This window comes from Microcaecilia unicolor, chromosome 2 (assembly GCF_901765095.1).
Source record: "Microcaecilia unicolor chromosome 2, aMicUni1.1, whole genome shotgun sequence".
In the NCBI taxonomy this organism is placed as follows: Eukaryota; Metazoa; Chordata; class Amphibia; order Gymnophiona; family Siphonopidae; genus Microcaecilia; species Microcaecilia unicolor.
This window is the reverse complement of record NC_044032.1, coordinates 439,588,481-439,612,492: the sequence shown is the minus strand read 5'-3', so window position 1 is coordinate 439,612,492 and position 24,012 is coordinate 439,588,481. Positions and strand designations below refer to the sequence as shown.

General features: G+C 42.1%; 1 protein-coding gene across 2 annotated transcripts in view; it reads left to right on the top strand.

Moving 5' to 3' along the window:
• Positions 1-24,012, top strand: part of ENPEP (glutamyl aminopeptidase) — a 114,475-nt gene that overhangs the window by 25,642 nt on the left and 64,821 nt on the right. For both annotated transcript variants that reach the window (XM_030190855.1, XM_030190854.1), the window contains exons 4-6: positions 1,490-1,610; positions 12,040-12,194; positions 20,266-20,379. In XM_030190855.1, coding sequence (XP_030046715.1) covers positions 1,490-1,610; positions 12,040-12,194; positions 20,266-20,379 — 390 coding nt within the window. The remainder of the gene's footprint in view (positions 1-1,489; positions 1,611-12,039; positions 12,195-20,265; positions 20,380-24,012) is intronic.

Sequence of the window (24,012 nt, the reverse complement as noted above, 5' to 3'; positions counted from 1 at the left end):
TGAGTACGGAATAGTAAGAGTTTCCAGATAATGTGGTTATGAGTCCTGTGTCAGTAGTTTAAAAATTATTCGCTGCTCAGGTAGGGAGTCAATAATGATTTTGAATTAGTGGGGAAACATGATCAAATCTGTGGGTGTGGCACAGAAGTCTAATAGCTGTGTTTTGAATGGATTGGAGGTTTTTTTTTCCAAATTAGCACAGAAACTATCTAAATATGCAATATTGTAGTAATCTAACCTAGTGATTAATAAAGAGAGAATTAGTGGATGGAATGTATTATGGTCAAAATATTGTTACACTGTACGCAGTTGCCAGAGGACAAAGAAGCCAGTCTTACATATGTTAGATATCTGTTTGTCCTTGTCTGCACTTGTGTAGCTACCCTTTCTGCACCAATTCTGATATTGGGAATTGCAGTCCCAGTTGTGGATTCAATCAAAATTCTCAGACATTCTCTACACATCTTTAGTGCGATTCTGACTAGCTACTTTAAGCTTCATATGATCTATCCCACTCTGTGTCATTTTGCTGTTCTGGCACTTTGCATCATCATCCACTCTCTGGTTATCTCTAGGCTAGATTACTGCAATGATCTTTTTCACAGTGTTAAGAGCCCAGGATCAACGTCGGTTGCAACTTGTCCAGAACTTAGCCGTATACCTGTTGACAAATTCTCGCAAGTATAGTCATGTGACAGCTCTCCTTTATAATGCACTTGTTACCGATCTCTTATTGCACTACTTACAAGATCATTCTCTTAACATTTAAGGTACTTTACACTGGAAAGCCACCTTATCTTTCTTTCTTCCTAATTCCCTACACACCGTTTAGAAGTTTGAGGTCCTTGACTCATCATCCATTAACTTCTCCCACTTCAAGGCATATCCATATTGAAACCATCTGTTCTAATATCTTTGCTGTACACAGTCCACAACTTTGGAGCTCGCTTCCACTTCTCCTTCATCTAGAAACCAGTCTTGATGGATTTAAAACTGGCCGCAAAATGCTCCTGTTTAAAGAAGCCTTTGTGTCTGAGCCCTTGTGATTCTAGTTTGGTTCTTGAGGCCTGGCGGTTTGTGTGTCTCCCTCAGTTCATTGAAGCTGCAATATAGTGTCTTCCTTGCCCTCTCTCCCCCTCCCCTTTTTTTTCCTTCTGGCCAATTGCTAATGTAGTTCTTTTCCTCATTATAATTTTCATGATTGTAATGCTCAGATGGTATGCACTTAGGATGCGGTATATTAAGAGTAAATTAAACTTGAAACTTGAGATAGAGGGGGAGGTACTGGATCATGGCTGGGGGGGGGTGGGGTGCCAATACAAATGTTGGCTCAGGAAGCTGCAGTCCATTGACACAGCCCTATTGTTAGAGGCACGTTTGTGTGTAAAATAGGTGCGTTCAGTTTTTTTTTTTTTTTTTTTTAATGGATGCCCTGATACAAGGTTACCCCATGTGAAGTACTAAAGAACGGTTTCCTTTTTATTCACAGCTCAGGATTTATGTCCAGCCACTGCAAAAACATACAGCGGAATATGCAGCCAATGTTACAGAAACTATATTTGATGCCTTTGAGAATTATTTTAACACGAGCTATTCTCTTCCAAAATTAGGTAATTGTTACCATTTATCCTTTTTATTCACTGTCGCAACTTCTTTAACCTCTTATTTATCTTTTAAACTCAGTCTTTTTAGTAACTATCAAAATGCCTAGTTAGGGCTAGGTCTTGTGGCATCTTGTGGATCATATTCAGTAATTTATTTCTAAATCTTGTGAAATCGTTTCACAGGACAGGACACCATTGCCAAAGTTCCAGAAAATTGTCTGTCTATGCCTATTTCATAAAAGCAAATATAAAACGCAAAGAGATGGTGTTTAAACTACAAAAAGATGGAAAAATCTACACCAGAATATTAATTTTATACAAGAAAAAAGTATGCAATTTTAGAGGCAGCAAATTTCAACCGCTCAGTTCAGCAGCATAATGGATCAATAGGTCTACAAATTATACATCATTATCTGCTTCTAGAGTCTCTCATATTTTTATGCCACTTATTCTTGTATTTTATAAAGGAAAAATAGGTGCCTTTTTACCATCTTATTTTATAAAGGTGCTATTTTATAAAGAAAAGTAGGTTGTCTACTTTTCTATATAAAATGCAAGAGTAAGTGGCAGGTACAGATATTTATGCTAGCCTCAGGGCAACACTACATGTGAGTTGTATACTCTGCCCATACTCCACCTCTCTGTACACCCACTGACAAAGTATATACCATCATGTCATAGCATGTACTATTCAAGAAGACAGTTCTATTATAGGTCATTTATGTGCATATGTTTCCATGTTCACACATAAAAGTTTAAATATATTTCAAAGTGGCCATGTACATTACTGCTTAAAGTACATGTTCCTTTATAGAATTACCTCTTCTATGTCCATATTTAATCCATGGGGCATTCAAATAAAATATTCAACATTGATCTTTTTGAAGCATTCTTAAATCAAAACCCCCACTTTGTGGGGATGGATAGATTTGATCTCTAGTTGCAAATCAAAGATCGGAGAAATGATGCTGCCTCTCTAAACTGTGATCCACCATGAGAGCATTGGCATTTTGTTTGACAAGTTGGCTTCTATGTTTGATACGCATCTAGAACACGGGAGACGTCTTCCCCACATAAGCCAAGGAGCAGGGGGAGTATAATGATATATACACAACAAAAGTGGTGGAAAGGCACTCATAAATTGATATTAATTGGTTTATGCACAGGTGAAATGATAGGCTTGTCCAAAATCACTTGCAGACTGAAACATACATCGGGAATAAGGATGGAAGCTATTTCTCTTGAAAACTGGGGCTTACAGGACATATATGAATAAACCGAAAAGCTGTGAAATTGTTTTTCCCTTTATTTGTTTGGGGTTCAAGCACAACCATGCTGAATGCAAGCATTTCAGGAGAATGTCTTCACATGCTCAAAAAATTACCTTTGTGAATATAAGGTAAAGAACAAGCTCTGCTATGTGTAAAACAAAGACAAAATATTTTCTAATACACAAAAATGTTACCTTAAGAACTCTTTGCAGTGTCTTCAAAAGCTCAGTCATTGAGTTACAGTATCTGGGCTCTTCCAGTCCAGCACATCTTCCAAAGGAGCCATTTTGACTTCGGTGCAGTCATCTTGGCTGCAGCCACATGGGTCTAAGGATAAGACTACTTCTAAGCCACACCCTAATGTTCTTGAGAAATATCAGCATCTCAGCACAGAGGTTATTCCCAAGTGCAAGATTCCAATGTACAACAGAGAGGGTCAAAGTACACAGCACGAAGCAGCAGAAAAAAAGCACAAAGGGCTTTCAAGACTGAAATGGACAAATGTGCTTTATTCAAAAGTCCCGATGCGTTCTGTGTTTCAGCATCACAGTGCTTTCGTTGGGGTCAAACTACAACATAAACATCAGAATATATATGGTACAATCCAAACTATACAAAATATTATGGAAATCAAATGTTGACATAAATTGCACTTGTGACATACAGAGGATGACCAAAGAATGTATATGTGTTAAAGTGGTGACTTACATAAAGCACTAAACATTAGTGAGCTGGATGATATTTAAACCATGATCCATATAAGTGTGTGCCTCTTTGACGTATATTTCCACTTGATATTGTGTGACGGGATAGCACGGTGGTACAGTATACTGTTTCAAGTCCACATCCAAAAGCTCTGTGCTACACTTCGCAACCCCTGACGCAGGCGCTGTGCGCCGAAACATGGACCGTGTCGGGTCCACTTTTATGATTGTTTCATCTAAACATTTGATTGAAGTTCTTCTTCCTTTTTTTGAAGGCTCCTCATACTTTGTTTTGCTCCTTAGTGAAAAGGTGAAATCCCATGACAAATAATAACACTAATAACTCCAGTGATGATGAAATATGTACGAGTGTCTAAAAACTGGAGGAGAATCAGCATAACTTAATCCCACAGTGATGGTGTCAACATGTAGTTTAACCATGAAAAAGGGACAGAAGGAGCCAACCATCATAAGCCAGGATGTCACAGAATGTCTCACTTTATTAAAAATAAGTCTTCAAGGAACAATGTCCAATGAAACTGTACAATATGGGTACTCCTACATATAGATGATCCAACACTGCTGTGCTTCGGCGAAAAGGATAATGTTGGTGCCTTTTTCAGGGGTCCTTAGAAAAGTAGAATATAAAATATGTGAATCTTGGTTCAGATAGGATAAGAATAGAAAGTGATACCAATGTGAGACCAGTAGTAATGAAAAAAATGGCATATAAAAATAATGAAACATAGCTCTATTAGTGGACAATTTTATATCACCTAAACAGAGGACCACATGGAAAGATGACTGGTGAGCATGCTCAATTAAAACTGTGCAGTGTAGTCCAGTTATTTACAATATCCAATGAAGAACACGTACCAAAAATATAAATATAAAAACATATCTTTAGAGAAGTACTCAAACATCTCACTGGATGTGCAGCTAGAAGGATAACAAAAATACAGAAATGCAACAATGTGGCACTAAGGGAAAATTGGAGCCGAAGGTAATAATGATTTAAAAAATGTATTAAACATTACCATATAGTCTATTGAAAAAGGCTTAAATAAATAAATAAGCAGCACTGGCTTACTGATACTCCTAGTGTGAATGTAAGTACGTAAATGCACCACAGAGAAAAACGGATCTTTAAAGGGAAATATGTTTGACCGAAAGGTTAACATGCTCCTAAGATGAAACGTGTATAGTTAACAAAAGAAACAATCATTGCAATGTTAAGATGTATTTATATGCCACAAAAATGTAAAACTGACCACATCTTATGAAAAGTGACTGAATGTAAAATAGGTGAAACAGTGATCCAGAATGATCGGCAAATACTACATATGTATCAAAAGTGAAAAAAATAGATATAATTTAAATATAAGAAATGAACTCCAGCTACTAGTGGCTATAAACCGACAGCATTAGACAGGAATACATAATGTAAAAGTTGTAACAGCCGCACCCCGCTAAAGAAACTTAAATAAAATACCTGAAATCATTATCCTTTTTGCTGAAACACTGCAGTGTTGGATCATCTATATTTACAAGTACCCGTGGAGGGGCATAATCGAACCGGGCCAGCCATCTCTAATGACGGCCCCGTAAAGCGGCGTACCTGACCGTATTATCAAAACAAGATGGCCGGCCATCTTTCGTTTCGATAATACGGTCGGGGCTGGCCAAATCTCAACATTTGGGCCGGCCTTAGAGATGGCCTCCATGGGTTTTCGCTGATAATGGAAACTAATGGCGGACATCTCAAACCCGGCCAAATCCAAGGCATTTGGTCGTGGGAGGAGCCATCATTTGTAGTGCACTGGTCCCCTTCACATGCCAGGACACAACCGGGCACCCTAGGAGGCACTGCAGTGGACTTCAAAAATTGCTCCTAGGTGCATAACTCCCTTACCTTGGGTGCTGAGCCCCCCAAAACCCACTCCCCACAACTGTACACCACTACCATAGCACTTAGGGATGAAGGGGGGCACCTGCATGTGGGTACAGTGGGTTTGGAGGGCTCCCATTTACCACCACAAGTGTAACAGGTAGGGGGGGATGGGCCTGGGTCCACCTGCCTGAAGTGCACTGCAGTACCCACTAAAAACTGCTCCAGGGACCTGCATACTGCTATCATGGAGCTGAGTATGACATTTGAGGCTGGCAAAAAAATGTTTTTTTATTTTTTTTTGGATGGGAGGGGGTTGGTGACCACTGGGGGAGTAAGGGGAGGTGATCCCTGATTCCATCCGGTGGTCATCCTGTCATTTGGAGCACCTTTTTGAGACTTGCTCGTGAACAAAAAGGGACCAAGTAAAGTCGGTGAAATGCTCGTCAGGGCCGGCTTTCTTTTTTCCATTATTGGCCGAAGCCTGCCATCTCTTAACCACGCCCCCGTCCTGTCTTTGGTACATTGCCGACACGGCCCCCTTGAACTTTGGCCGGCCCTGCGACGGAAAGCAGTTGAAGCCGGGCAAAATTGTGTCGGAAGGTGGTCGCCCTTCTCGTTCGAAAATAAGCAGGATTTTATACTACTTTTTATGTACTTTATTGGATATTGTACAGTTTCATTGGACATTGTTCCTTGAAGACTTATTTTTAATAAATTGAGCCATTTTGTGACATCCTGGCTTTTGGTGGTTGGCTCCTTCTGTCCCTTTTTCTTGGTTTGACTTATTTTATGGAAGGATTTGTTTTCCCCTCTTTGTGGGTGAGCATGTAGCTTACCTAAAAAAAAACCCAGCACATAAAGGACTAGATTCTATATATCGCGCCTAAAAAAAAGTAAAAATAAAAAATTAGTTTAAAAAAAAATGCGCCTAAGTGTATTCTATAAAGTATGCCTAAATTTAGGATTGCTTTATAGAATGTCTACATTTCCACAAGGTTTATAGAATATGCCAAGTGCTTGTCTGTGCAACTAAAATTTAGTTGCAGGCAGTTATGCCAAGTAAAACTCTTTAGCACAGAGTTTGATGTTCTTCATCCTCAAGTACTGCTTCATAGTTAAATATGGGTCATGTTTTTACTTCTACTATATAGAATTCTTTCTAGCACAGCGTTCATACGGACATTCTGCTTGCCTTTCAAGCCCCTGGAGTCTGCATTCTCTTTGCATGCATGACAATCTGAGGTCCTAGACCTAAAGATATCTACTCAGTATTAGTCAAAGTAGCTAGTGAATCTTCCCAGTATTTTCACTGTATGCCTGAACAGCTTCATTGTCAAAGGTCTTCAATGACTTTGTTCAATATCTTGCTCATAGAAGTAACACTTCAGATTCCTGTAGTGTCTCTTACTCTCCCTAGATTCTGAACCACAAATGGAACATTATTTTCCTTCTCCCTCTCTGTGATCAGAGGTCTCTCAAAGGCCTTAGAAACCTTTCCAGATTCAGATATGTATTTTATCCCAGGAGTAGTGTCTCCTTTGGGGGGAGTGGAGTTTTCAACTGGAATTTCTTTGTCTGTTTTCCCTCTTTCCGCCTTTGGAATGAGTCTACTTTGAGAACATTTCCTACCCAAGATTTGTTCAATGCATGGCATGAGAGTCTTTTCTCTTCAAAAGGAAAAACCACCTCAGTCTGGTGTTTTTGAGCTGTGGAAATTCATAGTGGCATCTAAGGCCACCATGGTAATTCCTGCCCACAGCCTTTTGCATGGAAATCAGCTTTGCGAAATGACAAACATCAGTGACTACTTCAGTCTTTTTCATAGAAATTAGGTTCTAAATTATAAAGTTCAACAAAGTCCAGTTGTTGCATTCCTCTGCAATGGTTGAATTGGCAATGAAAAATGTTAAGGATCGGGGGGAAACGGTGTTTCAGGAAGCAATGCTGTTTGCCTGGATTGCAACTCAACAGCTCTATTTAGAAACCTAGAAATATGATGGCCGATAAGGGCCAAATGGCCCATCTAGTCTGCCCTTCCTTAGTAACCACTAACTCCTCCTTTTTGTTAGGGAGCCTGTCCCATGCTTCCTTAAGTTCTGACAGTCTTCTTCTCCACTACCTCCACCGGGAGAACATTCCATACATCCACCACCCTTTCCATGAAGGAGTATTTTCTTGGATTCCTCCTAAGCGTATTTCCTCTCAACTTTATTCCTATGCCCTCTCATTCCAGAATTTTCCTTCATTTGAAAAAGGCTCACCTCCTGTACATTTGATGCCACTGAGGTATTTAAACATCTCTATCATATTCCCTCTCTTCCAGCTTATGCATGTTGAGTGTCATAAGCCTGTCCCCATGTTTTATGACTGAGACCGCTTTCCTCTGGCCCAACTCCATCCTGTTTCTTTCCTTAGGTGTGGTCTCCAGAATTGCACACAGTACTCTTAATGGAGCCTCACCAGAGCCTTATACAGGGGCACTGTTACCTCTTTTTTTTTCCTGCTGGTGATCCCTCTCCTTATGCACCCAAGCATCCTTCTGGCTTTGACTGTCGCCTTTTCCACCTGTTTGGCCACCTCAAGGTCATCAGACACAATCACCCCTAAGTCCCGCTCTCCTTTCATACACAGAAGCACTTCACCCCCGATATTGTACCGTGCCCTGCATTTCTTAGCATTAAATCTTTAGTTACCAATTATCGGACCATTCTTCAAGTTTCACCACCCTATTACAGAGTTTGGTATTATCTGCAAAGAGACACACCTTACCAGACAGCCCTTCTGCAATATCACTCACAAAGATGTTAAAAAGAACCGGCCTGAGGACCGATCCCTGCGGTACACCACAATAAAATCCCTTTCCTCAAAGCAAGCTCCATTTACCACTACTACTACTGCTATTTGGCATTTCTATAGTGCTACAAGGCGTACGCAGCGCTGCACAAACATAGAAGAAAGACAGTCCCTGCTCAAAGAGCTTACAATCTAATAGACAAAAAATAAAGTAATCAAATCAAACCAGTTTCTAATGCAGTCAGTAACTTTACATCCCATACCGAGGGCAGTCAATTCATTAATCAGTCGCCTGTTCGGAACCATGTCAAAGGCTTTGCTAAAATCTAGGTACACCACATCTAGCGTGCCACCCTAGTGGTAGTGCAGTGGACTTTGATCCTGGGGAACTGAGTTCGATTCCCACTGCAGCTCCTTGTGACTCTAGGTAAATCAGTTAACCCTCCATTGCCCCTGGTATAAAATAAGTACCTGAATATATGTAAACCACTTTGAATGTAGTTGCAAAAACCTCAAAGGCGGTATATCAAGTCCCATTTCCCTTTCCCATGACTGTTCACCCTGTCAAAGAAATCAATTGGATTCATCCAACTCGATCTGCCTCTAGTTGAAGCTATGCTGCCTCAGGTCCTGCAGACCATTCGTTTCGAGAAACCTCACAATCCTCTGCTTTAGAAGAGTTTCCATTAGTTTACTCACCACCGAGGTCAGCCTGACAGGTCTGTAATTCCCAACCTACTCCTTCTGCTCCTGTGCAGAGGGACCACAACTGCCCTTCACACTCTGAGGAAACATTGAAGAGGGCAGACAGTGGAGCCACCAGAACATCTCCTAGTTCCTTGAGTACCTTCGGATGTATCCCATCAGGCACCATCACTTTGTCTACTTTTAGTTAGTTAGCTCCTTGTGAACAGTCTTCTGAGACTCTGTCCAGGTGTGCAATAATGCACACCATCCTTTAGAGGCTGCAGGGGTTTTCTTCTGACCTACCTACGAAGTCCCAGTCTGAGCTAACTGCTGTACTCCCCAGAAACGCATGACTGTGGAAGACACCATGTCCACTCAGCATATGTGCATGATGTGCCTCATTGAGAATTTCCACTATTGCTACAAGATTTTTTTGCTAAGACTGGGCCTCTGGCTTGAGTGAAGATGTTCATGCTAAACTAGCATATGCATGGTGACACGTGCTTTGGTGACAAAGAAACTGTAGGCATTATAATAGATCATTGTACAACATCTGTCTGAGGAGGATACAGAATTTACCTCTTCCTCTAGATGAACCAAAATATCCTAGTATGGAAGAAGTTACTATTTCAGAAAGAAGATTTTTATACCCGTCTCCAGACAGAACCATCTCAATGTCGACCTTATGTAAGGCTTTGTCAGAGAGAGGAGGCAATCAATGCAATCGTGCAACCCAAGCAGCCTGTCTTTGTGAATTGTGCAACACTCAACGATTTATCTGGACCAGTTTGCACAATCTATGGCCAGAGAATCTATACAGTAGAGTGGCCATGATTTCGGGAATCACTCACTTTTGTGCTTGAATTATATCATGCTTGCTTGTAATATGATTAATTGGTCACACAATTCCTCCTACCTCCCTTAGTGTTGCAGTCCTTCTGGAATGATGGAATTGATTGCGGAAATGGCTATGCACAGGAAGCATCACATGCTCAATGCATTACATTAGTTATGAGCTCTAGGAAATCTGTTCCATCCTGGCATTTTGTGATGTTACCTTCTTGTGTGCCCAATTAAATCTTGTTATTGGTGGTGTAAAGTCTACCCAGGCGGCTCCTGGCACACAAGGAGCACTCTTGCAGTTACACTTGGATGTTCAAAGCTGGACTCCCCCCCCCCCCCCCCCCCCCCCCAACTGTAGAGACCCTTTCAGAATTGTTGCTTGGAACCCATAACATGATCTTCTGCCACTGCTTGCTGTGTATGGAGAAAGACTTGTTACAGTTAAGCAATGTTGCTTTCTGTGTGCATGTAAAAGGGCATTTTTAAAATTGTGACTGGATATATGTAGGTACAAGGTAGGTCATTGAGCAATTTAATTGTGCACAGACCACATGTAGACTTTTCTGGGACATAGTCATATTGAAAATATCAACCAAGAAGGAGAGAAGAAACCCCTACAAAAAATGCTTAAAAAGAGAGACAAAGTACTGGTGGGCCAAAGAACTTCCGGTACAACAGGTGTAAAACCAAAGTCCCAACAGCAAAAAGATCCGACATGGGGCCATGTTTCGGCAGAGGGCCGCCTGTCTTGGGTCACAAGTGCTTTGTCATATATCTTCAGGAATGAAGATGAAGTTGAGTTAAGTTCAAATCCAGTGTCGGCAATAAAGCACAAAAAGGATCACTGCTGGCGTCAAATTGAGTCCAGAGAGATCTTTATTTTCTCCAAAAGTGGAGCAGGGAGAACATGTAAAGCTTTAGGTGAAGTAATGTCTCCTACCTCACCCACTCTCACCTCATCAAAATCAAACTGTGATGAGTTTTTTTTTTCCTCCATGGAGCTGCGCTTCTTGTCCTGCACCACCATGTTGTCCTGCGGTACTCCCAGGAGCAGCTACAACAAGCAGCCACTCTCTTTCCTCTTTTGCTGCCCATTCCCCATCTTCTAAGAGGCTTAATGCCAAGAGGACTGGGGAACTTGCTTCGGTCATGGGGGCGGAGTACGTGAATGTGGGCTCAGAGACTTCTGGTTTAATGGAATGCGCCAACTCCTCCTCCTTGAGGGCATGGTCCCTGCAGGCTGTGCAGTGGATTAATTTGATGTTGTGCAATGCGGACCAGAAGATTGTCATTTGGACCCAGCGTAGGGGGCAGCTGAAATCGGAGGAAATTCTCCACTGCTGCCCTCCTTTTTGCTTGCCCATATCAAAGGAAATATTGAGAAAGAAAAGTTAGAGGTCCATGTTACCTCTACCCACGTCCACCATCTTGGATCCATGAACTTCTCTTTTATAAAATATTTACAATTGCTTCATATCAAAGACAAAACTACTACCTTTTTATCCACTGCTCTTTGCAAGGCTTGCCTATCTTGTCTGTTTACTGCAGTGCGAGAACAGAGTCTATGCCTTTGTTTTAAAGTTAAACATGATGAATTATTGGCATATGTAAGGCACTTTTGATAAAGAAATCTATATAATAAGAGCTAGAAAAAGAAGCATAGGTATGCATGAGGTACTGAATTGAACCACACCACACCTAAAATTAATGTGCAAGTAAAAAATACACTGTAAACTTTATATGCTTGTTTAAGAAAATCCAACAAAAGGTAAGGTAAAAGGAATAAAAAAGAAAAATTCCCATAAGACTGTGCTTTTCTCTGCAGAACACTTCCACTAATTGATCAACCACTATTTTGTATATCCACCTTTTGCTTATCTAAGAAGCATAGCATTGAAAGAGAAGCATCTCCTCTTCTATGCAAATGCTCCAGAGATGTTGTATGCAGACAGCAGAAAATGTACGGAGAGTACATTTTTAAATGTACCCTAAAGAAATATTCCAAATTGTATGTTTTTTTTTTTTGTTACATTTGTACCCCGCGCTATCCCACTCATGGCAGGCTCAATGCGGCTTGCATGGGGCAATGGAGGGTTAAGTTTCACTTTGCCTGTTTGCATTAGACCTGATGAAAGGAGTAGAAAACTGGTCACAGATATATTGTTGGTCCAGTAAAATGTCATTTATAACTTTTGACCATTTATTTAAAAGTTGTATGGGAAATAGTTCTGCTGATTTCGTTTTAGATATGATAGCTATTCCAGATTTTGGAACTGGTGCTATGGAGAACTGGGGTCTTATCACCTTCAGAGAGACCAACCTACTCTATGACCCTGTTGAATCTTCATCATTGAACAAACAGAGAGTTGCAGCTGTGGTTGCTCATGAACTTGTACACCAGGTACAATTTGTTGAAGCTGATTTTTTTTGTTTATATTCAGTCATGCTGAGTGTATGCGTGCATTTGCTTTTATTAATTGTACACCACTTTGAATGTTACTGTTAAGATCAGGAATGCATTTTACATTTATTCTGGGCCTTTAATCCAGCCTCCCTAGAAGTGATTTATAAGACCAACAAAACTTTCTGGTCAAATATTTTGTTCTAACTTTTACAAAGACACTCAAATAATTTGACTCAGGAAGTTAATTTTATCAGATCATGTTGGTGTAGGCTGGTCTTTGTGCATAGATGCTCATTACAATAACCAATGAAGAGGTTCAGTCACTTTTCTGGGTTCAGAATCTGCTTATTGTTTTAGGCTATTTGTGTTACATGGCATATTGGGGGGGGGGGGAGTCCCCCCAGATTTGCAAAAATTCATCAGGATTTGACATAATTGTGTTTCTACGAGAAGAAAATATGACTTGTGTTACGTTGGCAGAAGTACTGAAGAAATAAAAATGGAAATATTTACAATGCTCCAGCATTTACATTTTTATGAAAAATTCATGCTTAGGAAGAAGGTTCACAAAGCACACAAAGTTTTTATGGCTCTCTATAGGAGCAACAACAACAAAGAGAGAGCAGAAGTGTCCCCCTAAACAGTCCACATTACAAAAACAAAAAGAAGTGGGTAGACAAATGGGGTTCCAAAGCAAGTAGTTTTTTTTTTTTTTTTTTTTTTTTTAGCTATTATCTATCAATAAACCACTTGATTTGGAACCACATTGGTCTACCCCCTTCTCTATAGGTGCATACATACCTTTTTATGCCATTGAAATTCCAACCAGAAAAACACTGATTCTCTGAGGACAAGAGAGGGCGTTTTTTTTTTCTATCTCCTCTTTCGGTCTTAAAGAGTTTTTATGATGTCTTTTGGCTATTTTTTGTAAATTTTTTTCTCCCATTGTATTCCTTTTTGGAACCTCCTTTTTTTTGTTTTCCCTAAGGTTTTTTTTTTTTTTTTTTAGTTCTTTTTACCCAGGGTTGTTTCCTTTATTTTTTGTCATCATCATCATCAGCAGGGCCAGTGTTAGGGTTTCTGGCGCCCCCTGCAGCCTAATAGTCGGCGCACCCTACCCATCCAACATCATCTATCTCCTTTCTCCTCCCAACCCCTCCTCCCGTCTAGCACCTTCTCTCTCCCCTCCCTTCAGTGAGAGCAACACAAACTCCTTCGCTACCAGACACCTGCCCCCAGTGCTTTTTTTTTTTTTTGTAGGAAAAAAAGTTCTGGTACTCATGGGTAACCTTAGGGGCGGGATCACTCTGGCTCTGCCCCTACAGTAGCCACACTCCATTCACCAGCTATGGTGCATGTAAACAGGCATCATTGAAAGTATTAAACCAGTATAGGAGAAGAAAAATAACTTGTGTTTTTTTTTTCATTATAAATAATTTCTGTAATCTGTTACAGCTCCAGTATACCAAAAATGACACAAACCAAATTAGCATACAGACCAGGAATTAGAAGAACAGTCTTGCCAAATCTGAAACACAATATGTTATCAAAATCTCAGAACCTAACAAAGAGATCCCTATTCAGACACTTGGCCTTACAGTCACACTTGCAGAGCAAAGATAGCCCTGCTTCAAATTCTTCAAAAATTAACCTGAAATACTAAGAAGCTAGACTCTGCATGCAGCACAATACCAGAAAAACAGAAAGAAACACATTGCTATACACAATAAGACGACAGATGTAAATTCTCAAATTGGACATATTCCAAACACTAAAATGAAATAAAATGATTTTTTTCTACCTTTGTTGTCTGGTGTCTTTTTGTTTTTCTGATCTTGTTGGTTGTTCTCTTAACTCCATTTCCAGCCTTCTTCTTTTGCTTCTGCCACTGCTTCCGCTTTGATTTTGAGATGAAATAAAAGATTTAAACGCAGGGCAGCAGGAACAAAAAGAGGGCTGTCGGGGAGCTGAGGGTGGGCAGGTGGGGACTGAGGGCTGCAGCTAGGGCTGGAACTGTGAGCTGCCAGCAGTAGTAAGCATGGTTTGTGGCATCCTCCAGAGGTCGGCTCCCCCCCGCTGCGCTTACTGGGTAGCGCCGGCCCTGGTCATTAGGCCGCTTTTAGACCTTGACTTCAGCCAGGAACTTTCCCTTTCTTTTTTTGTCGTGCCTTGCGCCTTTTTTAGGCAACACCGATTCGTTTAATTTAGCTGAAGAAATTTTTCTTTTCATGTCCACGAAAGTTCCCAGTGGCTTTCAGCGCTGTACCTGGTGCAGTCGGACAGTGTCTGGGAAAGACACCTATTCTTGGTATATACAGTGTCCTGGGCCCAACCATAGCTCCATTAACTGTGTTCTCTGTCTTCGCATGAAGAAGAGGACCCAGATTTCCAGAGAGGCTCAACGTGAGAAGATTTTTGGAGCCAAGTCCAGTTCATCGACATTGAGCGTTGATATGTATGGTTGCTGCTAAACTCTTAGATACTGGGAGCAGTGAAGCATCAACTGGGTCTCTACCTGCCTCAAGGCCTTCTGCTGTGCAGGGCCTCCAGGACTGTCCATCATGGGACCCGACCCTTAGGCGACGTGTGGATTCAACTATCTCCTCGTCGGCACAGAGGAGCCTGTGTGACGTGCTTCCGGCAAAGGCCAAGAGCTTTGTCATCGGTCGCCCTTGGCACATGGCGCCAGGTGCTTCGGGGAGTCAAAGAATTTGGCACCCAAGAATTGTCGGCACCAGGAGGACCGCTCCCCCTGCATACAAGACGTGCTGATGAGCTAGTCTCCTAGCAGCCAAGACCTATCTCCCACATCGACACCAGCGGTTCTGCAACCTGTGCCTGAGCCGGCACCCATCCTTTCTCGTTGTTGGCACTCGAGCACATCCAGGCCTTACTCCATGAGCTGCTGGATGGCCTCACACAACGGTTTACAATGGGGGGGGGGGGGGGGGGTTCTTGCACTTACCTTGCCTACAGCTTGGCCCTCAGTCTGCTTCCAACACCAATACTGCATGTGTCTCCGATGTCGACTTACACCCAAGCCGGCACTCCCTCGACGTCTGTGGAGGAAGTTTTGCAAGAGTCAAGGCTGTAACCCACTTCTCTATGCTGTTCTCAAGGACATGGTTCCTTCACATTGAGGCAGGTTCAGTCTCAACACTCCCATCAGGAGGTATTTTCTGACACCAAAGAGGAACGCTCATGGGATTCAGAGGAGGATCGAATGTACTTTTTCCTCTGATGAGTCCAATGGCATTCCCTCTGAACCTCCCCTCCACCTGAAAGGAGAAAGTCTTCTCCAGAGAGCCTTTCATTTCCTTCTTTGGTTAAGGAAATGGCTGATGCTATTCTCTTTCCTTTGGAAGTGGAGGACGAATCCAGGGCCAAAATGCTCGAGGTCCTAGACTACACATCACCTTCTAGGGAGGCTGTGACTGTCCCTCTCCAGGAGGTACTCCAGTAAGTCCTTGTTAAGAACTTGGAGTCTCCTCTGTTGGTCCCAGTCATTCCCAAGAAGATCGACAACCAGTATTGGATTCATAGCACACTTGGTTTTGATAAGCCTCAGTTGCCTCACAATTCCTTGGTGGTGGAATCCGCTCTCAAACGGGCCAGGAGTTCCATGGACTATGCCTTAGCACCTCCAGGTAGAGAAGCTAGAACCCTGGATTCTTTTGGTAGGAAGATGTACCAGGCTTTGATTCTCTTCTCTCGTATACAATTGTACCAGCTCTTCACAAGCATCCACTTGTGAAACTCTGTGTGCAAGTTGTCAGACCTGGCTGAAATGCTCCCTCCGTTGCAGGCAGAGTCACTTTGCCAGTTGGTCAAGCAGCAGAAGGCGTGTCGAAAGTTCTTGGCCAGGGGCACTTACAACACTTTTGATGTGGCATCCAGGAAACGAATCTTCAAATCAATCTCCTGGAGCTCTGGGAGATATGGAACATTCTAAAGGCTTTCAGAGATCGGCTATCTCATCAAATTATCCTCATTCAAACAGACAATCAGGTTGCAATGTATTACACCAACAAGCAGGGGGCACTGGATCACACACTCTGTGTCAGGAGGCCGTCCGGATGTGACATTGGGCTCGCCAATATGGCATGTTCCTTCGAGGCATGTTCTTTGAGCCACTTATCTGGCAGGCAAAAACAATACCCTAGACGACAGACTGAGCAGGATAATGCAGCCACACAAGTGGTTTCTCAATATGGACATAGTGCAGAAAGGTCCCTCGGTGGATCTTTTTGCAACTCAGATCAATCATAAGGTCCCTTATTTTGTTCCAGGCTTCAGGCCCATGACAGATTAGCGTCAGGTGCCTTCTTCAGTTAGGGGACAGGTCTTATGTATGCGTATCCTCCCATACCTCTAGTGGGGAAAACTTTGTTGAAACTCAAGCAAGACTGTGGAACCATGATTCTGATTGGCTGCAGAATAAATGGTTCCCTCTACTTCTGAAGTTATCCTCTGAAGATCCGTGGAGATTGGAGTGTTTTCTGACCCTCATCACGCAGAACAAGGGGCCAATTCTACATCCCATCCTCCGGTCTCTGGTTTTCACAGCTTGGCCGTTGAGAGCCTAGAATTTGCTTCCTTGAGTCTTTCGGAGGGTGTTTCCTGGGTCTTGCTGGCTTCCAGGAAAGACTCCACTAAGAGGTTCTATTCCTTCAGATGGAGGAGGTTTGGCATCTGGTGTGAGACAAAGGCCCTAGATCCCCTTGCTTGCCCTTCACAGACCTTGGTTGAATACCTTCTACACCTATCAGAGTCTGGTCTAAAGACCAACTCTGTAAGGGTTCACCTTAGAGCAATTAGTGCTTATCAGCATGTAGAAGGTAAGCCCATCTCTGGATAGTCTCTAGTTGTTTGCTTTGAGAGGTTTGCTTTAGTCAAAGCCTCTTGTCAAACCTCCACCATTGTCATGGGATCTCAATGTCATTCTCAACCAGCTGATGAAAGCTCCTTTCGAGCCATATAATTCTTGCAATCTGAAGTACTTGACCTGGAAAGACATTTTCTTGGTGGCTGTTACTTCAGCTCATAGTCATTGAGCTTCAGGCCTTAGTGATGGATGCACCTTATACTAAGGTCATCACATGGATGCACCTTATACTAAGGTCATCACAACAGAGTTGTCCTCTGCACGCCCCGTATTTCCTGCCAAAGGTGGTGTCTGAGTTCCATCTGAACCAGTCAGTTGTCTTGCCAACATTCTTTCCCCAACCTCATTCCCATCCTGGTGAAACCAGCTTGCACACCTTGGATTGCAAGAGAGCATTGGCCTACTACATGGAGCAGACAAGGCCCCGCGACAGTCCACCCAACTTTTGTTTCTTTTGATCCCAACAGGATAGGGGTCTCCGGGAAATGCACCATTTCTAATTGGCTGGCATATTGCATTTCCTTCACTTATGCCCAGACTGGGCTAGCCCTAGAGGCTCATGTCACTGCTCACAATGTCAGAGCCATGGCTGCATCAGTAGCCCACTTGAGGTCAGCCTCCACTGAAGAAATTTGCAAAGCTGCGACGTGGTCTTTAGTCCACACATTCACATCACACTATTGCCTTGAGCCGGATACCTGACGTGATAGTCGGTTCGGGCAGACAGTGCTGCAGAATCCGTTTGGTGTCTAGAATCCAACTCCACCCTCCTAGGCCCGTTTTATTCTGTTCCAGGCTGCACTCTCATTCAGATTGTATATAGTTTCAGGTTAATCTGTGTTATGTCCTTGCTGTTGCGAGGCCCAATTGACCAGTGTTTGTTGTTTTAGGTGAGCCTAGATGCTAGGGATTCCCCACTTGTGAGAATACATTAGCCTGCTTGTCCTCTGAGAAAGCTAAGGTACTTACCTGTAGCAGGTGTTCTCCGAGGACATCAGGCTTTATATTCCCACAATCCCTCCCACCTCCCCTTTGAGTTGTCTCCTTTGTTATTATTACTTTATTTTTGCTGTAGTATAAAACTAAGGAGACTGTGTTCACAGCGCTCGCACATCTGCGGTGGAGTGTGTCTCACAGTCCACAAAGTTCTGTTTATACTTTAATAAATCCAGGACAGGGTGACATGGGTCGACGTCACCCTCTTGTGAGAATATAAAGCCTGCTGTCCTCAGAACACCTGCTGCAGGTAAGTACCTTAGCTTTATAGAGGCCAGTTCCAAACAAATTACTCTTGAGGGTCTTTTACTAAGGTGCGCTCATGTTTTTGGCATATGCTAAAATTGTGGGCGTGCTAAACATTACAGACGCCAGTTCATTCCTATGGGTGTGTCTAATGTTTATCGCGCCCACAATTTTAGTGCACGCAAAAAACAGCACGCCTTAGTAAAAGACCCTCTCTGTGAATTAAGGAGAAAGAGATAAGACCCTTAATATCAAGAAGTGCAGTCAGAGATGCAGAAAAGGAGGGAGAAAGATTCAGGCGTTGTTAAAAATAATTTTCAAGAACACCTGGATATGTTGTCTCTACATGTTACATCATATGAACTTCCAAAGGAAGCTCCTTGGCATGGTGCAAGTACTGCCAAGTGTAAGCAGTAAATTTGAGAGACTATGATCATACTTCACATATGCTAGCTTAGGAATGAAGGCCATTATTGTCATGATAAGCACAAAACTGGGAAAAAAAGGATAATTTGCCTTTTGTTTGTCAGTGTTGTCTAGAAAAATTGAGGAATAAGCAGGTATTTGACACTTTGAGGAGGCAGTTTGATTTCAGTGCATGTTGGGCATTTGTTCCAGTCCTGTTTTCTGTTCATTCTGAATAATATTATTTTTTCATAAGTTCAAAATGTGAAAACTCTTTAGCATATATGGCACACCTGCACCCAAATTTTAAAGAAAGGTATTAATTTTTATTTGAATTTTCTGACTTAAATTATGGAGCAGTGGGGGTGGGTCACTTATCAAGCAGAGCTATATGATATAATAGTGGCACAGTTTGAGTGCTTTTAACCCTAGTTTCAGTAAAGGGAGTTTGGCTTATACAGAAGTCATATCTCTGTGCTTCATGCCCAAATTTTTGTTTAATAACAGATGGAAACCTTTCTAGTTAGAACTTTTTAAAGCGAGTGGCTACTCACAGACTTGAGCTTACATGCTAAATCTGATGTATTCCATATAAATTCCCGTACAACTGTTTTTTTTTTTTTTTTCACTTTGAAGGTTCCTCTCACTGTAGGTTTCTTGCAGCTCAGTACAGCTTTTGATCAATGTTCAAAAGATTTTACATTGGTAAACGTGGTTTTAATATTCCCTCCCTGCCTTATTACAGTAAAATGTGGGTGGATAAAGAGGAGAGGAAAGAGTACATATGTAGGGTTTTATTTTGAAATTCCTGTATGTACACTTCAGTACATCTAGTTTGCACTTACCTCAATCCAGGTGTGACATACTAAAGTACAAAATTACATGTACTCTTCTAATAGTCTGCAGTTTGAAAGGGAAATTCTGGGTAAGAACATCAGTTTTTAGGCCAACTAGAGCAAGGTACCCATGAGCCTGCAAGTACCATGGGCAGTATGTATTTATCTCTCCCTGTTTTCTCTGGAAGTGTGCCTTTTCTCCAAAACATTTGAATCAATAATCCAATTTAATTCAAAATTTCTACCCATGACTCCTACACACAATCCTGTCTTCATATTTCCTAAAGACACACAGACTAATTAATTAAGTTTACTTGTAATGTCCTAAAACGTTTTTGCAACTGCCATGCCGTTGCCTGAAATCATTTAAAAATGTGCCTTGCCATTGTGTAATAATCATAACTTTATTCAATGTTGTGCTGTGGTGTTAAATAAAAAAATGGTTAATAAAAATGTAAACAAAAAATTTCTGTATCAAAGGAAAAAAGCTAGGTATCATCAAATATTCAAACATTTCCTTGTGGGGGGTTTTTTGTGTGGTTGAGAAAATGGTGTTACTGAGAGTCACAGTTTCTACTTTTAAACAGTAGCTTGACATTAAATTTCAGTCCTGTGGCACCTAAGAGAAATATAAGATGGTTCTCTAAATTTGATACTGATGTAACTGGTACTAACATATTTCTTCCTTTTGTGGCTTCAGTGGTTTGGAAATATTGTGACCATGGACTGGTGGGACGACCTGTGGCTGAATGAAGGATTTGCTAGCTTCTTTGAATACGTGGGAGTAAATGCCAGTCATCCAGAATGGAATATGGTAATTTAGTCTTTATTGCCATATCTGTGTTAACATACAAAGTTCAATGAAATTCTGTCGTAGTTGGTATTTTAGAACATATGGTAAGAAATAGTGTAAAAATGTTAACAATCAGTAAATCGGTGACCATCTTGTTAAACAAGTCTGTCCTTTGCCTGTTGTAAAGGTGTAGTAGGGAAATTTTTGCCAAGGTTGAGGAATGCTCCTGTTTTAAGTGGTCCACACTGGCACTTCTCTTTTACACCACCATAAATGATATGAGAGCAAAACTTAAGAATGAAGTAGTATTTTCTATCATTTTTACTAGCCTCAGTTAGTTTTCATTGTACAGAGAATTAGTAACTGTATTAGTCCTGGGGAAGGTTGGAATCTCTCAAGGGTTTTGATAAATTTTTTACAAAAAGGAGGGGGTAAGCATGTGACTGCTGAGGTCTTTTCCTCCAATTGGAATAAGAAATATAGCCATTTTTGAAACGGCAAAATGTCATTTTTTTTCAATAATGGGCATTTGCTAGATGGTCCAAGTTCAAAATGCACAAAAATCAAGCCATTGGGATTTAGGAGGAGCCAGCAATCTTAGTAGACTGTCCACACAGACATCTCAGGAGAGCTATGGGGGCACTGCTATGGACTTATATAGAAACTCCAGGTACACATCTCATTGTTACCCCCTTATCTTGTCTGCTGAGCTCTCCAAAACCCAGTACCCCACAATAGCCCTTATTGGTGAAGGTGTCATCTATATGTGGGTACAGTAGGCTTTTGGTGAATTATGGAGGGCTCATACTTTCCACCACAAGTGTAACAGAGTGAGATATGGGTCTGGGTCCCCCTCTACAGTGCACTGCACCCACCACTATACTACTCCAGGGGCCTGCTTGCTGCTCTAATAGAACTGGCTATAATGTCTGCAGCTGTCATAGAGGCTGGTAAGTAATATTTCTGTTTACATCTTTAGGGGTTGGGAGGGGAGTCAGTAACCACTGGGGGAGTAAGGGGGTCATCCCTGATTCCTTCCAGTGATCAACTGGTCATTTAGGGCACCTTTTTGTGTGTTTGTTCTAAAAACAGGTCTAGATCACAGCATGTTCTAGTCCTAGACGTTTTCGTTTTGTTCCATTATGGCTATAAAATGTCCAAATGTTAGGAACGCCCTAATCTTGCCCACGACACACCCACTTATGATTTGGACGCACTGCAGACAAACTACATAGTCGTCTGCAATTCAGGTTTCGAAAATACCGATTTGGACGTTTTGAGAGGAAATTCACCCAAATGCTGCTTTATGACAGACGTTTTTCTCTTTCGAAAATGAGCCCATAGTCTACTAGTGGGGTTTGTTGCTATTCAGACCAGAGCCTGGTTAGCCCCATGGATAAAGTTGGAATAGCCTTTTTTGCTGTATTGGCTTTATCTGCTTACTTAACCAGTTAATAGTCTGAATATCACTTCTAACTGGTTAAGTACCGGCTCTGCCCAGTAACAGGATAGTGCAAGGGTGGTTAGTGCTAATATTCAACAGCACTGTCTGGTTAAGTGCTGCTGAAATATCAGCAGGTGAGCAGGCAGAAATGATTTGGCAGGGCAGGAAGCCCTCCTGTCCAGTTAAATCACTTTGAATATCGGGCCCATACTTTATAGTAGTTGTTCCCAAACCTGCAGCCAGTCAGATTTTCAAGATATCCACAATGAATATGCTTGAAATAAATGTGCATGTAGTGGAGGCAGTGCATGCAAATCTCTTATGGTATGGGATTTGTGTTACAAGACGTATGAGGAGAGACTTGCTGACCTGAACATGTATAGCCTGGAGGAAAGGAGAAACAGGGGTGATATGATACAGACTTTCAAATATTTGAAAGGTATTAATCCGCAAACGAACCTTTTCCGGAGATGGGAAGGTGGTAGAACTAGAGGACATGAAATGAGATTGAAGGGGGGCAGACTCACGAAAAATGTCGGGCAGTATTTTTTCACGGAGAGAGTAGTGGATACTTGGAATGCCCTCCCGCGGGAGGTGGTGGAGATGAAAACGGTAACGGAATTGAAACATGCGTGGGATAAACATAAAGGAATCCTGTTCAGAAGGAATGGATCCTCAGGAGCTTAGCCGAGATTGGATGGCAGAGCCGGTGGTGGGAGATGGGGCTGGTGATTGGGAGGCGGGACTAGTGCTGGGCAGACATCTACGGTCTGTGCCCTGAAAAAGACAGATACAAATCAAGGTAAGGTATACACAAAAAGTAGCACATATGAGTTATCTTGTTGGGCAGACTGGATGGTCCGTGCAGGTCTTTTTCTGCCGTCATCTACTATGTTACTATGAATATTCATTGTGGATATCCAGAAAACCCGACTGGCTTGGGGGTCCCCCAGGACAGGTTTGGGAAACACTGCTTTATAGTGTGGGCTACTTTTTAGTGTATTTGACTGATTTATTGATTGCATCTGTTTGTTTCAAGGAAGGATCTAGACACCATTACCCATTCTGTGGTGACCAGTATTTTTTACCACTACAGTGGGGGTTGTTCAGGGTCTCCCATAGCTTGTATCATATCTAACTGTTGGAGAGCACTGGAGCTAGGTCCTGATGGAGGTAAAGGGATAGGGGTTTGCCCATTTATTTATTGATATTTTTATGTACAGTGCTTGTGACCCCTGAGGTAGGTGGCTACATCCTATGAAACACGGTCCCGTTTCAGGTTTTATCTTGGTACTTATCTACTAAAGCTTGTGTTTTCATCAGTTTGCCAACTGGAAGTCATTGAGTCATCTCCCAGGTCTCCTTTTATTTCTTGGATCTGACATGGACCATTCTGCCGATGGGACATTCCAATCCACATCAGACAAGTTGAAATCTCCCAACAGTACCACCTCCCCTTTCATACCAATCTTTTGAATATCTTCTATCAGATCCTTGTCTGGCTTCTCCATTAGTGCCGGAGGTCTGTAGATAACCCCTGTGTGGATACAGGTTCCATCTTCTCTTTCCAGGATGATCCATAAAGCTTCTTCCTTTCCCCAGGTTCCCCGCATTTCAGCTGCTCTGATATTGTGTCTCACATACAGCGCCACTCCTCCACCTCTTCAGCCCTCTCTATATTTCCTAAAAAGATTATAGCACGGTGTGGTCACATCCTGTTCTTGGGAATCATTGAACCACATCTCTGTAATAGCAACAATGTCCAAGTTTTCTTCAAACATCAGGGCTTGCAAGCCTTGAACCTTTTTACTTAGACTATGAGCATTTGTGAGTTTAGGAGGTTTCAATATTTAGATGACCGTTCCCTCTGCCATCATGTTTATTCTGGGAATGACTTTCTGAATGTCCTTCTTTTTTTGTTACCCCCACCCTCTAGTTTAAATGTTTAGAAACATACCCTCAGAATTTGTCCCCAAGGATCCTTTTTCCTGTCACAGAAAGATGTAGCCCATCATTCTCCGAGGACAAGCAGGCTGCTTGTTCTCACTGATGGGTGACGTCCACGGCAGCCCCTCCAATCGGAATCTTCACTAGCAAAGTCCTTTGCTAGCCCTCACGCGCCCGCGCATGCGCGGCCGTCTTCCCGCCCGAAACCGGCTCGAGCCGGCCAGTCTTCTTTTGTCCGCACTCGGTACGGTTGTGTTTCCGCC